Consider the following 15566-nt stretch of genomic DNA (forward strand, 5'->3'; position numbering starts at 1 on the left):
TGCTGGTCAGAGGTCATGCATAATATATACAGAATTGCTTTCTGCATGTTGCTCGATCAATAACTCCAGAAGCGAGATTGGATGACAATTGAAGGCTTTATTGGACTAGATGTTTCCCCCAGCAGCGTAGGTCCAGAATGCAGCTGCTAAGGAGACACAGGCTCTTATACTCCGCCTTACTGGGCGGAACCAGCAGGCAGGCTTCACCATTGATATTGCTGTCTCAGGTACCTCCCACACCAATGATCTTACAGCATCAACCTGGGTACCGTAATACCCCTAATACCGACTACCACATTCACCCCCTGTTAAAAACGAGTCCGGCGGGGGGGGTGGTCTTGCGTTATACCGTGGTAGAGTTTGAGGTTATGGTGGTACCCGGTATACATTCGTACAATGTTTTGCCTCGTTACATGTCGCAACTATTTACAGTATTTACATTCAAAATGAAGCAATTAGTCGGTCGGGGGCCCTGATCGTCACAGTTTCGGAGGTTATTCAGGTGCCGGCTTGGGCATCTGTGGCTCCGGGAGCGTGGCTTTGGCTTCTTCGGCAGCTTCATCGCTCCTAGATGGGACCAGTGGGAGAACCGATCCACCTGGGAAGGGGGCGGCTGTGGGGTGCGCCGGTGGGAGGGAGGGTGGGGTTGGTGGTGGGGATGCGGGTGGAGACCCAGCAGGTGCCAGATCCCGTAGGGAGACCGTATCCTGTCGGCCGTCGGGGTACGCCACGTAGGCGTATTGAGGGTTAGCGTGAAGGAGGTGGACCCTCTCGACCAATGGGTCTGACTTGTGCGCCCGCACATGTTTGCGGAGCAGGATGGATCCAGGAGCTGCCAGCCAGGTTGGGAGCGAGGTCCCGGAGGAGGACTTCCTAGGGAAGACAAGGAGACGTTCGTGAGGTGTCTGGTTGGTCGTGGTACACAGCAGTGATCGGATTGAGTGGAGAGCATCCGGAAGGACCTCCTCCCAGCGGGAGACTGGGAGATTCCTGGACCATAGGGCCAGTAGGACGGTCTTCCAGACCCTTCCGTTCTCCCTCTCTACCTGTCCGTTTCCCCGGGGGTTGTAACTGGTCGTCCTGCTCGAGGCAATGCCCTTGCTGAGCAGGAATTGACGCAGTTTGTCGCTTATAAAGGAGGACCCCCTATCGCTGTTTATGTAGGCGGGGAAACCGAATAGTGTAAAGATACTGTGGAGGGCTTTTATGACGGTGGCTGCGGTCATGTCGGGGCAGGGGATGGCGAATGGGAACCGGGAGTACTCGTCAATCACGTTCAGGAAGTACGTGTTGCGGTCGGTGGAGGGGAGGGGCCCTTTGAAGTCCATACTGAGGCGTTCAAAGGGACGGGAAGCCTTTATCAGGTGCGCCTTCTCTGGCCTGTAGAAGTGCGGCTTGCACTCTGTGCAGATTTGAAGTTCCTGGTGGTGGTCCTGACCTCCTCGATGGAGTAGGGCAGGTTGCGGGTCTTAATGAAATGGAAGAATCGAGTGACCCCCGGGTGGCAGAGGTCCTCGTGGAGGGCCCGGAGTTGGTCCACTTGTGCGTTGGCACATGTGCAGCGGGATAGGGCATCAGGAGGCTCGTTTAGATTCCCAGGACGATACAAGATCTCATAGTTGTAGGTGGAGGGCTCAATCTTCCACCGTAAGATCTTAGCGTTCTTTATCTTGCCCTGCTGTGCATTATCGAACATGAAAGCAACCGACCGTTGGTCAGTGAGGAGAGTGAATCTCCTGCCAGCCAGGTAATGCCTCCAGTGCCGCACAGCTTCTACTATGGCCTGGGCCTCCTTTTCAACTGAGGAATGGCGGATTTCTGAAATGTGGAGCGTGCGTGAGAAGAAGGCCACGGGTCTGACCGCTTGGTTGAGGCTGGCCACCAGAGCTCCGTCGGACTTGTCGCTCTCGACTTGGAAGGGAAGGGATTCATCGATTGCGTACATCGTGGCCTTTGCAATGTCCGCTTTGATGCGGCTGAAGGCCTGGCGGGCCTCAGCAAATGCAATGTTGTCATTTATCTCAAGAGGCTTGGAATATAAAAGCGGGGATGTACTTCTGAAACTTTATAAAGCACTAGTTAGGTCCCATTTAAAATACTGTGAGCAATTTTGGGCCCCACACCTCAGGAAGGACATACTGGCACTGGAGCGGGTCCAGCGGAGATTCACACGGATGATCCCCAGGAATGGTAGGCCTAACATACGATCAACGTCTGAGGATCCTGGGATTATATTAATTGGAGTGTAGGAGGTTGAGGGGAGATCTAATAGAAACTTACAAGATAATAAATGGCTTAGATAGGGTGGACGTAGGGAAGTTGTTTCCATTAGCAGGGGAGACTAGGACCCGGGGGCACAGCCTTAGAATAAAAGGGAGTCAGTTTAGAACAGAGATGAGGAGAAATTTCTTCAGCCAGAGAGTGGTGGGTCTGTGGAATTCATTGCCACAGAGGGCGGTGGAGGCCGGGACGTTGAATGTCTTTAAGACAGAAGTTGATAAATTCTTGATTTCTCGAGGAATTAAGGGCTATGGAGAGAGAGCAGGTAAATGGAGTTGAAATCAGCCATGATTGTGGGGTGGACTTGATGGGCCGAAAGACCTTACTTCCGCTCCTATGTCTTATGGTCTTATGGACAGGGGAAAAACCATGGATTGAAATAGTGGGCGGGCCTTGTCCGCATAGTTGGGGACCCACTGGGCATAATATGAAAAAAATCCCAGGCAACGTTTCAGGGCCTTGGAGCAGTGGGGGAGGGGAATCTCCATGAGGGGGCGCATGCATTCGGGATCTGGGCCTATAACTCCATCATGCACTACGTAGCCGAGGATGGCTCGACGGTCGGTGCTGAGCACGCATTTGTCCTTGTTGTAGGTTAGATTAAGGATTTTTGCCGTATGGAGGAATTTTCGGAGGTTGGTGTCGTGGTCCTGCTGGTCGTGGCCGCAGATGGTGACGTTATCGAGGTACAGAAATGTGGCCCACAAACCGTACCAGTCAACCATTCGGTCCATCTCCCGTTGGAAGACCGAGACTCCATTTGTGACACCGAAGGGAACCCTTAGGAAGTGGTAGAGCCGCCCATCTGCTTCAAATGCAGTGTATTTACGATCGCTAGGGCGGGTGGGGAGCTGGTGGTCGGTGGATTTTAGATCCACCGTGGAAAAGACCTTGTATTGTGCAATCTGATTGACCAGATCAGATATGCGGGGGAGTTGCATATACCTGTTGATGGTCCTACTATCATCGATGATCATTCTATGCTTCTCCCCGGTCTTTACAACCACTACTTGAGCTCTCCAGGGACTGTTGCTCGCCTCAATAATACCTTCCTTCAGTAACCGCTGGACTTCCGACCTAATGAAGGTCCGGTCCTGGGCACTGTACCGTCTGCCCCTGGTGGCGACGGGTTTGCAATCCGGGGTGAGGTTCGCAAAAAGGGAAGGCGGATCAACCTTGAGGATCACGAGGCTGCAGACAGTGAGGGGGGGTATAGGGCCGCCGAATTTAAAAGTTCAACTCTGGAGGTTACATTGGAAATCTAACCCGAGGAGCGTGGCAGCGCAGAGGTGAGGGAGGACGTAGAGGCGGAAATTTTTTAATTCCCTTCCCTGGACCGTGAGGTTCTCTGTGCAGAACCCTTTGATCTTTACAGAGTGAGACCCGGAGGCCAGGGAGATTTTTTGATTTAACTGGGTGGATGGGATGAGAACAGCGCCTTACCGTGTTGGGGTGTATGAAGCTCTCTGTGCTCCCAGAGTCGATCAGGCAGGATGTTTTGTGCCCATTGATGAGCACGGTCGTCGTCGCGGTCGAGAGCTTTTGGGGCCGAGACTGATACAGGGTCACCGAGGCAAGTCGTGGCAAAAGTTGGAGGTTTTCCTCGGGCGGTGTGTGGTCATCCGAATCGGGGTCCTGAGACTCCAGCCAAGATGGCGGCGCCCACTGGTTGCACATGGCTGGGGGGGGGGGGCAAGATGGCGGCACCCATCCGTCGCACGTGGTCCCTGGGGAACAAGATGGCGGCGCCCGGGACCCGCACGTGGCTCTGGAACAGGAAGATGGTGGCGCCCGCTAGCCGCACGTGGCTCGTTGGGGTGGCGGTCCCGGTTCGCCCCTGGAGACCGCGGCGACCGCCCGGGTCTGGCATACCACCACGAAATGGCCCTTTTTGCCACACCCTCTGCAGGTGGAGGAGCGGGCCGGGCACGCTGCCGGGAATGCTTGGCTTGCCTGCAAAAATAGCAACGGGACCCCCCGGGTTTGCCTGGTAGTCGCACAGCACAAGCTTGTGGGGGGATGGGGGATGCATCGGAGTCTGCCGCGGGGGTGTTCCATGCTGCCCAAGGGGCCGCCGCGCGGTCCGGTACATAAGCGCGGGCGTTTCGGGAGGCCACATCCAGGGAGTTAGCAAGGCCCATGCCTCCTTGAGGCGTAGTGTCTCTTTTTCTAGCAGTCGCTGGCGGATTTGGGAGGACAGCATACCTGCAACGAATGCGTCCCGGATCAAATGTTCTGTGTGGTCGCTGGCTGAAACATGCGGGCAGTCACAGTTCCTACATAACACCAGGAGCGCACGGTGTTTGTCGCCTCGTCGCTAGCAGATGTCGGGCATAGACCTGGTTTACTGGGTGAATATAGTGTCCTTTCAGCAGGGCCATTGCGGCCTCTAAATCGTCCGCATCCTCGATGAGGGTGTAGATCTCTGGGCTCACCCTCGAGTGGAGAACTTGCAGTTTCTGGTCCTCCGTAGGTGCAGTCGTGGCCGTCCTGAGATACCCTTTGAAGCACGCCAGCCAGTGTTTGAAGGTTGCCGCTGAGTTTGCCGCGTGGGGGCTGAGTTGCAGACATTCCGGCTTGATTCGGAACTCCATTCTTTAAAATCTCGTCCAATAAATTGATGCTCGATCAATAACTCCAGAAGCGAGATTGGATGACATTTGAAGGCTTTATTGGACTAGATGTTTCCCCCAGCAGCGCAGGTACAGAATGCAGCTGCTAGGGAGACACTGGCTCTTATACTCTGCCTTACTGGGCGGAGCCAGCAGGCAGGCTTCACCAATGATATTGCTGTCTCAGGTGCCTCCCACGCCAATGGTCTTACAGCATCAACCTGGATACCGTAATACCCCTAATACCGACTACCACATGCATATCATCACAACTGGAATAAGGTACATACCCCCAAAAATGATAGTCATAACTGGGGCCCAATGCCGCACCTTTTATTTGCAGGAAGTGAAACAAGTTAAAGGAGAAATGATTGAATGACAGAACAAATTCAGGAAGGCAAGGAGAGTGGTGCTGGGTGGGGATTATTCGGGCCTTTGCTCGAGGAAGAAGCAGATAGCCCTGGGACCCTCCTGGCAGGGGATGGAGGTGCAGAGGAATTGGCCGTCCATTGTGAAGAGGAGGTAGTTAGCGCCAGGAAACTGCAAATTGTAGATGTGACATAAGGCATCAGAGGAATGTAGGTGAGAAGTGACTGGACCAAGGGGGAGTTAGAATGGAGTCAAGATAGGAAGAAAGGTGTTCCGTGGGGCAGGAAGAGGCCCCTGTCTGCATTCCACAGGGTTCACTCCCTCCATGACATCCTGGTCTATTCCTCCGTTGCATCCAACCCTTCACCCCCTTTCCATCTTCTGCAATCGCAGAAGATACAACACCTACCCCTTTAACTCCTCCCGCATCACTGTCCAACAGCCCAAACACTCCTTTCAGGTGACACAGCATTTCACTTGAACCTCCTTCAATTTTGCCTACTGCGTGTCCGTCCTGCCGCACACCTTCGCTCCATTTGCAAGCATGACGTCTACCTTCTGGCTGTTTCCCATTTCAACTCGGCATCTTGCTCTCATACCCACATGTCCGTCCTAGGCTTGCTGCAGTATTCCAGTGATGTCCAACGCAAACTGGAAGAACAACACTTCATCTTCCTGTTAAGTACATTTTCAGACTTCTGGACTCAACATTGAGTTTAACAATTTTAGATTGAGCTTTTTCCTCCATCTTGCTCCCTCCTGTCATTCCTGCCTTGTTTTTTGGTTCCCTTGGCTTGCCCCAACCCTCCCCCAATTGGCCACATACCCCTTTTTCAGTTTTGCTCCCACTTAACACTGATTTTTGTTCTCCTATTAACACATTTTACTACCTTACCTTTTGCCTCTATTAGCACTTTCAGCCCTAAGTGGCTTCATGAACACACCCTTTGTCTTTTGTCAATCTCTCCTTGGCTCTCACCTACCCCTGTCCTTCTATTCTGCCCCACCTCCTCTACCAGCCTCTTCAACTATCTAATACTTTACATTTCTATCCGTCTTCAATTCTGTAGAGGGGTCATATGTATTTGAAATGTTAACTCTGTTTCTCTTTCCACAGATTCTGCCAGAACTGCTGGGTTTACCCAGGGTTTTCTGTTCTTATTTCAGATTTTAATCATCAGGTGTTTTGCTTTTATTTGAGTATTTTATGTATGCACCCGACCCGTCACGATTCCATCCCATTTCATCCCATCCCATCACATCCTATCTCATCCCGTAACAATTCCATCCCATCCTGTAACAATTCTACCCCATTCCATCCCATCATGATTCCATCCCATCCCATACCATCCTGTAATTATTCCATCCCACCCCGTAACGATTCCATCCCATCCCATAACAATTCCATCCCACCCCGTAACGATTCCATCCCACCCCGTAACGATTCCATCCCATCCTGTAACAATTCTACCCCATTCCATCCCATCATGATTCCATCCCATCCCATACCATCCTGTAATTATTCCATCCCACCCCGTAACGATTCCATCCCATCCCATAACAATTCCATCCCACCCCGTAACGATTCCATCCCACCCCGTAACGATTCCATCCCATCCCATAACAATTCCATCCCATCCTGTAACAATTCTATCCCATTCCATCCCATCATGATTCCATCCCATCCCATACCATCCTGTAATTATTCCATCCCACCCCGTAACGATTCCATCCCATCCCATAACAATTCCATCCCACCCCGTAACTATTCCATCCCACCCCGTAACGATTCCATCCCATCCCATAACAATTCCATCCCATCCTGTAACAATTCTATCCCATTCCATCCCATCATGATTCCATCCCATCCCATACCATCCTGTAATTATTCTATCCCACCCCGTAACGATTCCATCCCATCCCATAACGATTCCATCCCACCCCGTAACGATTCCATCCCACCCCGTAACGATTCCATCCCATCCCATAACAATTCCATCCCATCCTGTAACAATTCTATCCCATTCCATCCCATCATGATTCCATCCCATCCCATACCATCCTGTAATTATTCCATCCCACCCTGTAACGATTCCATCCCACCCCGTAACGATTCCATCCCATCCCGTAACGATTCCATCCCACCCCGTAACGATTCCATCCCACCCCGTAACGATTCCATCCCACCCCATAATGATTCCATCCCACCCCGTAACGATTCCATCCCACCCCGTAACGATTCCATCCCATCCCGTGACGCTTCCATCCCATCCCGTGACGATTCCATCCCATCCCGTAATGATTCCATCCCATCCCGTGACGATTCCATCCCACCCCGTAACGATTCCATCCCACCCCGTGACGATTCCATCCCATCCCATAACGCCTCCATCCCATCCCGTAATGATTCCATCACTTAGCCTTCAGAGAAAAGACATGTAGCCTACATCCTCACAATTCTGGCATTTGGTTGTAAATATTTTCTGAACTTTTCCCCAGTTGTCAGTGTTTCTTTCAGCAGTATAGGGACCAGGACTGCATAAATCTCTCCCATATGTAACCTCTAAATATAAATTGCACACTACTTACAGCACAGAAATGCACAACTTACATATGCCACTGTCAAGCAGTCGTTGAAGTGCTGGTAAATGCAGATGGCCGGGTCTTGTTTAATGACGTGTGAAGATGCGACAAAATGCTCTTCATGATCATGCAGTCCCATTCTGCCAATATACGCACTTCACACTGGATAAAGTTGTATAAAATAAGTCATTATTGGTAAATGTAGGATTAAGCAAGGAAAGTATCTGCTAAAAATGCTGTAACATAGATATAATGACCACTCAGAGTTTTTAAATGTTTTATAAAGTTGTCTTGGAGCTCGAATATCTCCTGCGCCTCTTCCCCTCCATCTATCGCAGGAACCAAAGTAGGCATTAAGTATTGACTTCTGATTATGGGATGAGGAAAGTTAATAAGGATTTCAAATGTAAACATGTTCATTGAAGTAATTCCGATGGAATCAAATAAATCTATCATCATTATCTCTGGAACCATCTTTTGTACTCTTGCGTTTTGTTTCTTCTCACTCGTTCCCTTTTGAAGTGCTTCAAATCCATACAGCCCACTGTAGGTATCTCATTTATCCTTCAAATTTCTTTCAAGTGGCTAAGAGGTAACTCCAAAGTAAATGGCAGATATTTTGACTGATGCCATCTTGCCGAGATGAACACTTAGCCAGTAAATTCATAAGTGATACTCAAAAGAAGTCTATACTTCGGGAAGCAAACTTGTTTGTGACCTGTTACGGGTTAAATGTATATCTCAATTTCATTTTAATTTCATTATTGCAACATGTTTTTGGATGCTGCAAGCAAGGCTCTGGTAACTGGATGCTTGCTCTAGTATCCTAATGGATGCACAGAATCAAAACATGAGGTTCGCTTCAAGATTTTGGAAGCCTGTTCTGTGTAATTCCAGATTGGGTTAACAAGGGCGGCACGGTGGCTCAGTGGTTAGCACTGCTGCCTCACGGGGCTGAGGACCCGGGTTCAATCCCGGCCCCGGGTCACTGTCCATGTGGAGTTTGCACATTCTCCCCGTGTCTGCATGGGTCTCAGCCCCAGAACCCAAAAGATGTGCAGGGTAGGAGGATTGGCCACACTAAATTGCCCCTTAATTGGCAACATTTAATAAAAAGATTAGGTTAATGAAGTCGGGGTCATTTTATTTGAATTATCTTGAGCTAAAAGCTAAGATGCTTAGACTGTACATTTCAAGGTTTGTGCACAGTACATCAGAATGATGCTTTGTAAAAATGATCATGCTGAATAAAATTGCGCTTCTTCAATGTACCTTTACAGTTCAACCTTCCAAGTGGAAGTGAATTGTGTTGTTGCATGATCGCATTGAATTATCATTCCATTGAATAAGTCAATTTCATTCATCTCGTTATCAATGAAGTATGCCTGATCATCAAGCCCATTGACATGCAGTTCCAATAACATAGTGATACAGCAATCAGATCGTTTCATAATGTCCGACATTTTTTATGAACAAATATAAATTGTTCACAGAATAATTAAGGATATCACTTTTTTTTTTACAGATGGGCCTTGGAAAAACTATTCAAGCAATTGCAGTGGCCTACTTTTATCAAAAAGAATGGCCCTTGTTGATTGTTGTCCCATCATCTCTCAAGTACCCTTGGATAGAAGAGATGGAAAAATGGATTATTGAACTGAATCCAGATGATATCAATCTAATAGAGTCTAAAAGTGACATTGGGTGAGATTGTGAAAAATGTCAATTTTCTGAATGAGTAAAATCCACAGCTTTATCAATGCAATCGTGTCATTTCATAACAAGATTGCATCACAACTACGAGCACACTTGCATCAAGAATCTTGCATCTCATTTCTTGGTGTCCAAGTACCACACGCATTGCATTGAACAGAACAGAGAGTAATTTGGAAATCCAGGCAAATTGTTTTTTGGCACATATGGAGAGTCTCGAAAAGAGTTTTGTCGAAGGAAAATAATGACATTCTTAGAGTGGGAATGGTTTTGATGGAAAATCTCTAAGATCTCAAGTATGATAGCAGGAAAGGAAATAGTTGTGTGTCGGTAAGGGAGTCATTGTGGAAATTGACGAGAGATCAAGAAGGATATCAATGGAGCTAGCAAGGGTAAATTGAACTGCAAGTTCCAGTTGTTGTTGTAACTGAGGGTCGACATGAGGAGGAGATTTTTCTGGGCAAGCTGCCTTGACAAAAAAGCAAGAAAGATATTCAGGTGGTAACGAGTGAAATGTTTGATCATAGGCATGTACGTTAGGTTAAATCGGTCCTGGTGGAATTAATTATTTTGTATTTCCTGCGACGTAAAAGTCAGCAAGAAAATAAATTTTCTGCAAGCTTTGGGCTCGTTTGCACAACATTGATTTTCATCTATTAGCCTGCTGGTTTCTAAAATGGCCTTGGGCGATCACCACATTGGGGTTTTTGAAAAGAAGAAAAGATACAGAAATGATTTAGGATCATCACTGTGTTGTTATCATTTATTTGGTAGGCTTTGCACCCTGTCAACGTCTCCATGCTGATCCAGCACTCACGCTTAACTTAAAATTTTAATGTCGCAGGTCAAATAGTCTTATTTCAGGCAGGAGAGCAATGAGATATTATTTTTCCGTCTGCCTTTCTGTTGTGAATATTTTCGACAGATAGTACTTCTCTCATCAATGCTGGTCCCTTTTTGAGCACTGAGTCACCTTATCTTGAAGACAAATATCTTTCACAGCTTATATAAACTTTCCTGAGGGAAAATGATTCCATCATGTTTGATAAATGGCACTAGGTCAACTTATCAGTTGTGCTACATGTTTTCTGCTCAAAATTGCAGAGGCTTTCAATTTGTTTGTTTTCATTCTTAACTGCACAAGTTGTGCCAGTCAAGACTCAAATGGAGCCAAAATGTTGCAGCTTTTCTTTACCATCAATACTGATCTCTGTATATGTGGTGAAATATTTTCAAACTTTATGGAAGTCAGGTAAAAAGCTTCTTGATTTTTTTTTTTACTTGCCCCATAAGACGGAGGAGCAGAAGTAGCCATTTGGCCCATCAGGTCTGCTTCGACATTCAGTGAGATCATGGCTGATCTGATATAATCGTCAACGCCACTTTCCCGCCTTACAATAATGATCTTTATTAGTGTCACAAGTAGGTTTACATTAACACTGCAATTAAGTTACTGTGAAAATCCCCGAGTCGCCACACTGCGGCGCCTGTTCGGGTACACGGAAGGAGAATTCAGAATATCCAATTCACCTAACAAGCACGTCTTTCGGGACTTGTGGGAGGAAACCGGAGCACCCGGAGGAAATCCACACAGGCACAGGGAGAACATGCAGACTCTGCAGACAGTGACACAAGCCAGGAATCAACCCCGGGTGTCTGGCGCTGTGAAGTAACAGTGCTAACCACTGTGCTTCTGGCCCCCTCTATTCCACTTCATGAAACCATGCTGTCTCTGCTTGATTATATTATGTATTTCTTTTTTTTTTAAATTTAGAGTGCCCAATTCTTCTTTTCTCCCAATTAAGGGGCAATTTAGTGTGGCCAATCTACCTACCTTTCACATCTTTGGGTTTGTGGGGGTGAGACCCACGCAGTCACGGGGAGAATGCGCAAACTCCACATGGATGTGACCTGAAGCTGGGATCGCATCCAGGCCCTTGGCACCGTGAGACAGCAGTGCTAACCACTGCACCACCGTGTCGCCCATATTATATATTTCTAAATGCTCTGCTGTCACATCCTTTATAATGGAGTCGAACATTTTCCCAATCCTTATCTCCATAACCCATTCCCAATCCTTATCTCCAAGGCCCTGGATTCCCTTACTGCTTACTCACCACCCTGATTTGGAAATATATCGCTCTTCCTTCACTGTCGCTGGGGCAAAATCCTGGAACCCTCTCCCTAACAACATAGTGGGTGAACTTACACAAGGACTGCAGTGGTTCAAGAAGGCAACTCACCACCACTTTCTGAAGGGCAACTGGGATGGGCAATAAATGCTGGCCTAACCAGCGATGCCCGCATCCCGTAAATGATAAAAAACGGTCTTTCTCCATTTAAATAATATTCAGCTCCTTTATTCTTCATACCCAAGTGCATCGTTGCACATTTTCCTACATTATATTCAGTCTGCCAAGTTTTTGCCCACTCTAACCTGTCTATATCCCTCTGTAGACTTCTTGTGTCATCCTCACCACTCTGTTTAGCACAGAGCTAAATCGCTGGCTTTGAAAGCAGACCAAGGCAGGCCAGCAGCACAGTTCAATTCCCGTAACAGCCTCCCCGAACAGGCGCCGGAATGTGGCGACTAGGGGCTTTTCACAGTAACTTCATTGAAGCCTACTTGTGACAATAAGCAATTTTCATTTCATTGTCTTCCCTCCTATTTTTGTGTCACCTGTAAACTTGGTAATAGTGCATTCACTTCCCTCGTCCAAGTCATTAATATTAGGGTGGCACGGTGGCGCAGTGGGTCAGCCCTGTTGCCTCACGGTGCCGAGGTCCCACGTTTGATCCCGGCTCTGGGTCACTGTCCGTGTGGAGTGTGGTGGTATGTATTAGGGGTAATACAGTACACCACGATGCCGACAGGCTATTGGTATATGGATACCGGGTCCTGATAGGATCTGCCGCCTACTGGGCTCCACCTAGAAATGCCGGTATGAGAACCCGGATTTCCCCCAGCAGCTGCATTCTGTAACCGAGCTGCTGGGGAACAAGTTCTGCTCAATAAATCCTTTAATTGATGTTACCTCAGCCTGCCTTGCGTCATATTGACGATCCTACAATTTATTGAACAGACTTAAATTTAAAAAACGACGTAGGAATATGGAGCTCCGCATCACCCCGGAGTGCGTGCGAATCGCACCCCAAGCAGCTAACTCGACCTCTTTCTTTAAACATTGGCTGGCGTGTTTTGAGGGCTACCTCCGAACGGCCCCCGGCAAACCAACGAACGAACAGAAGATGCAGGTCCTCTATTCCAGGGTGAGTCCCGACGTCTACTCACTCATCGAGGATGAGGACGATTTCCCCGCGGCCATCGCCGCGCTGAAAGACATCTACATCCGGCCCGCCAACCAGGTATTTGCACGCTACCAGCTCGCCACACGACGACAATTTCCCGGAGAATCGCTGGACGGGTTCTATAACGCCCTGCAGATCCTGGGAAGAAACTGCAACTGCCGGCGGTAACGGCGAACGAACACACAGAGCTCCTGGTCCGCGATGCGTATGTGGCAGGTTTGGCTTCATCCCAGATCCGCCAGAGGCTTCTAAAGAAAGAATCTCTGGGTCTCACAGAAGCTCGGGCCCTGTCGGCATCCCTCGATGTGGCCTTGCGTAACGCCCGCGCCTACGCCCCCGACAGCACTGCAGCCCCTTGGGCTCCGTGGACACCCGCCACGATCGACTCTCCGGCACCCCCCCCCCCCCACCCCCGCAAACCTGCGCGGCCAAAACACCAGACCAACCGGGGGGCCCCGCTGCTATTTTTGCGGCCAACCGAAACACCCCCGGCAGCGCTGCCCGGCCCGCTCGGCTACCTGCAAAAGCTGCGGAAAAAAGGGCCACTACGCAACGTGCCAGTCCCGCGGGGTCGCCGCGATCTCCGAGGAAGAAACGGGACCACAGACACAGCCCCCCCAGCGATCCACGTGCGGCCAACGGACGCCGCCATTTTGGGCCCCGGACGCCACGAGGGAGAGATGGGCGCCGCCATTTTGTCCACCCCCGACGCGTGTGATCCGTGGATGCCGCCATCTTGGCTGACAGGAAAGGACCCCGACACAGACGGCCCCATACTGCCTGACAACGATGATCTACTGCAACAACCACACTTGGCATCGGTGACCCTGGACCAGTCGCTGCCCCGGACGCTCCAGACAGCAACGACTACAGTCCTGGTGAATGGGTACGAGACGCCATGTCTTATCGACTCTGGGAGCACGGGGAGTTTCATTCATCCGGACACGGTAAGACGCTGTTCCCTCATAATTCGTCCAAGCACCCAGAAAATCTTCCTGGCGGCGGGGTCCCACTCCTTTGAGATCAAAGGGTTCTGCATCGCTAACCTAAGGGTGCAGGGGAGGGAGTTCAGAAATTACCGGCTGTATGTCCTCCCCCATCTCTGTGCGCCCACACTCCTAGGGTTGGACTTCCAATGCAACCTCCAGAGTTCAACATTTAAATTTGGCGGCCCTATACCCCCACTGACTGTCTGCGGCCTCGCGACCCTCAAGGTTGAACCGCCTTCCTTGTTTGCGAACCTTACCCCGGATTGCAAGCCCGTCGCCACTAGGAGCAGACGGTACAGCGCCCAGGACCGATCATTCATCCGGTCTGAAGTCCAGAGTCTGCTGAAGGAAGGCATCATCCAGGCTAGCAACAGTCCCTGGAGAACCCAGGTGGTAGTCATTAAGACCGGGGAGAAACAGAGGATGGTCATCGACTATAGTCAGACCATCAACAGGTACACTCAGCTAGATGCGTACCCTCTCCCCCGCATATCCGACATGGTCAATCGGATTGCACAGTACAAGGTTTTTTCCACCGTGGACCTCAAGTCCGCCTACCACCAGCTCCCCATTCGCCCCGGTGACCGCAAGTATACTGCCTTCGAAGCAGACGGGCGGCTATACCACTTTTTAAGGGTTCCATTTGACGTCACGAACGGAGTCTCGGTCTTCCAACGAGAGATGGACCGAATGGTTGACCAGCACGGTTTACGGGCCACGTTCCCGTATCTCGACAACGTCACCATCTGCGGCCACGACCAGCAGGACCACGACGCCAACCTCCGCAAATTCCTCCAGACCGCTAACGCCCTCAACCTCACTTACAACAGGGAAAAATGCGTGTTTAGCACCGACCGTCTCGCCATCCTGGGCTACGTAGTGCGTAATGGCGTGATAGGCCCCGACCCTGAACGCATGCGCCCCCTCATGGAGTTCCCTCTCCCCCACTGTGCCAAAGCCCTGAAACGCTGCCTGGGCTTCTTTTCTTACTACGCCCAGTGGGTTCCCCAATACGCCGACAAGGCCCGTGCACTAATCCAGTCCACTACTTTTCCCCTGTCGACAGAGGCATGCCAGGCCTTCAGTCGCATCAAGGCGGATATCGCAAAGGCCACGATGCACGCCATCGACGAGTCCCTCCCCTTCCAAGTCCAGAGCGACGCATCAGATGTAGCTCTGGCGGCCACCCTCAACCAAGCAGGCAGACCCGTGGCCTTCTTCTCCCGAACCCTCCACGCTTCAGAAATCCGCCACTCCTCAGTGGAAAAGGAGGCACAAGCCATAGTGGAAGCTGTGCGACACTGGAGGCATTACCTGGCCGGTAGGAGATTCACTCTCCTCACTGACCAACGGTCGGTTGCCTTCATGTTCGATAATGCGCAGCGGGGCAAGATCAAGAACGACAAGATCTTGCGGTGGAGGGTCGATCTCTCCACCTTCAATTATGAGATCTTATACCGTCCCGGAAAGCTGTACGATCCATCCGATGCCCTATCCCGCGGCACATGTGACAACGTACAAGTGGACCGTCTACAAGCCCTCCACGAGGACCTCTGCCGCTCGTCACTCATTTCTACCACTTCCTCAAGGCCCGCAACCTCCCTTATTCCGTCGAGGACGTCCGAACAGTCACCAGGAACTGCCAGATCTGCGCTGAGTGCAAACCGCACTTTTTCAGGCCAGATAGAGCACACCTGATAAAGACCTCCCG

At 50.1% G+C, this 15566-nt stretch overlaps 1 protein-coding gene across 7 annotated transcripts in view; it reads left to right on the forward strand.

The window, feature by feature from the left end:
• Positions 1–15566, forward strand: part of zranb3 (zinc finger, RAN-binding domain containing 3) — a 295756-nt gene that overhangs the window by 128124 nt on the left and 152066 nt on the right. For 6 of the 7 annotated variants that reach the window (XM_072472336.1, XM_072472330.1, XM_072472319.1 and 3 more), the window contains one exon: positions 9370–9548. In XM_072472336.1, coding sequence (XP_072328437.1) covers positions 9370–9548 — 179 coding nt within the window. Of the gene's footprint in view, positions 1–6378; positions 6443–9369; positions 9549–15566 lie in introns of all 7 variants that reach the window. The other variant, XM_072472353.1, reaches the window with a different exon arrangement.

The sequence above is a fragment of the Scyliorhinus torazame genome, chromosome 2 (genome assembly GCF_047496885.1).
Source record: "Scyliorhinus torazame isolate Kashiwa2021f chromosome 2, sScyTor2.1, whole genome shotgun sequence".
Lineage (NCBI taxonomy): Eukaryota > Metazoa > Chordata > Chondrichthyes > Carcharhiniformes > Scyliorhinidae > Scyliorhinus > Scyliorhinus torazame.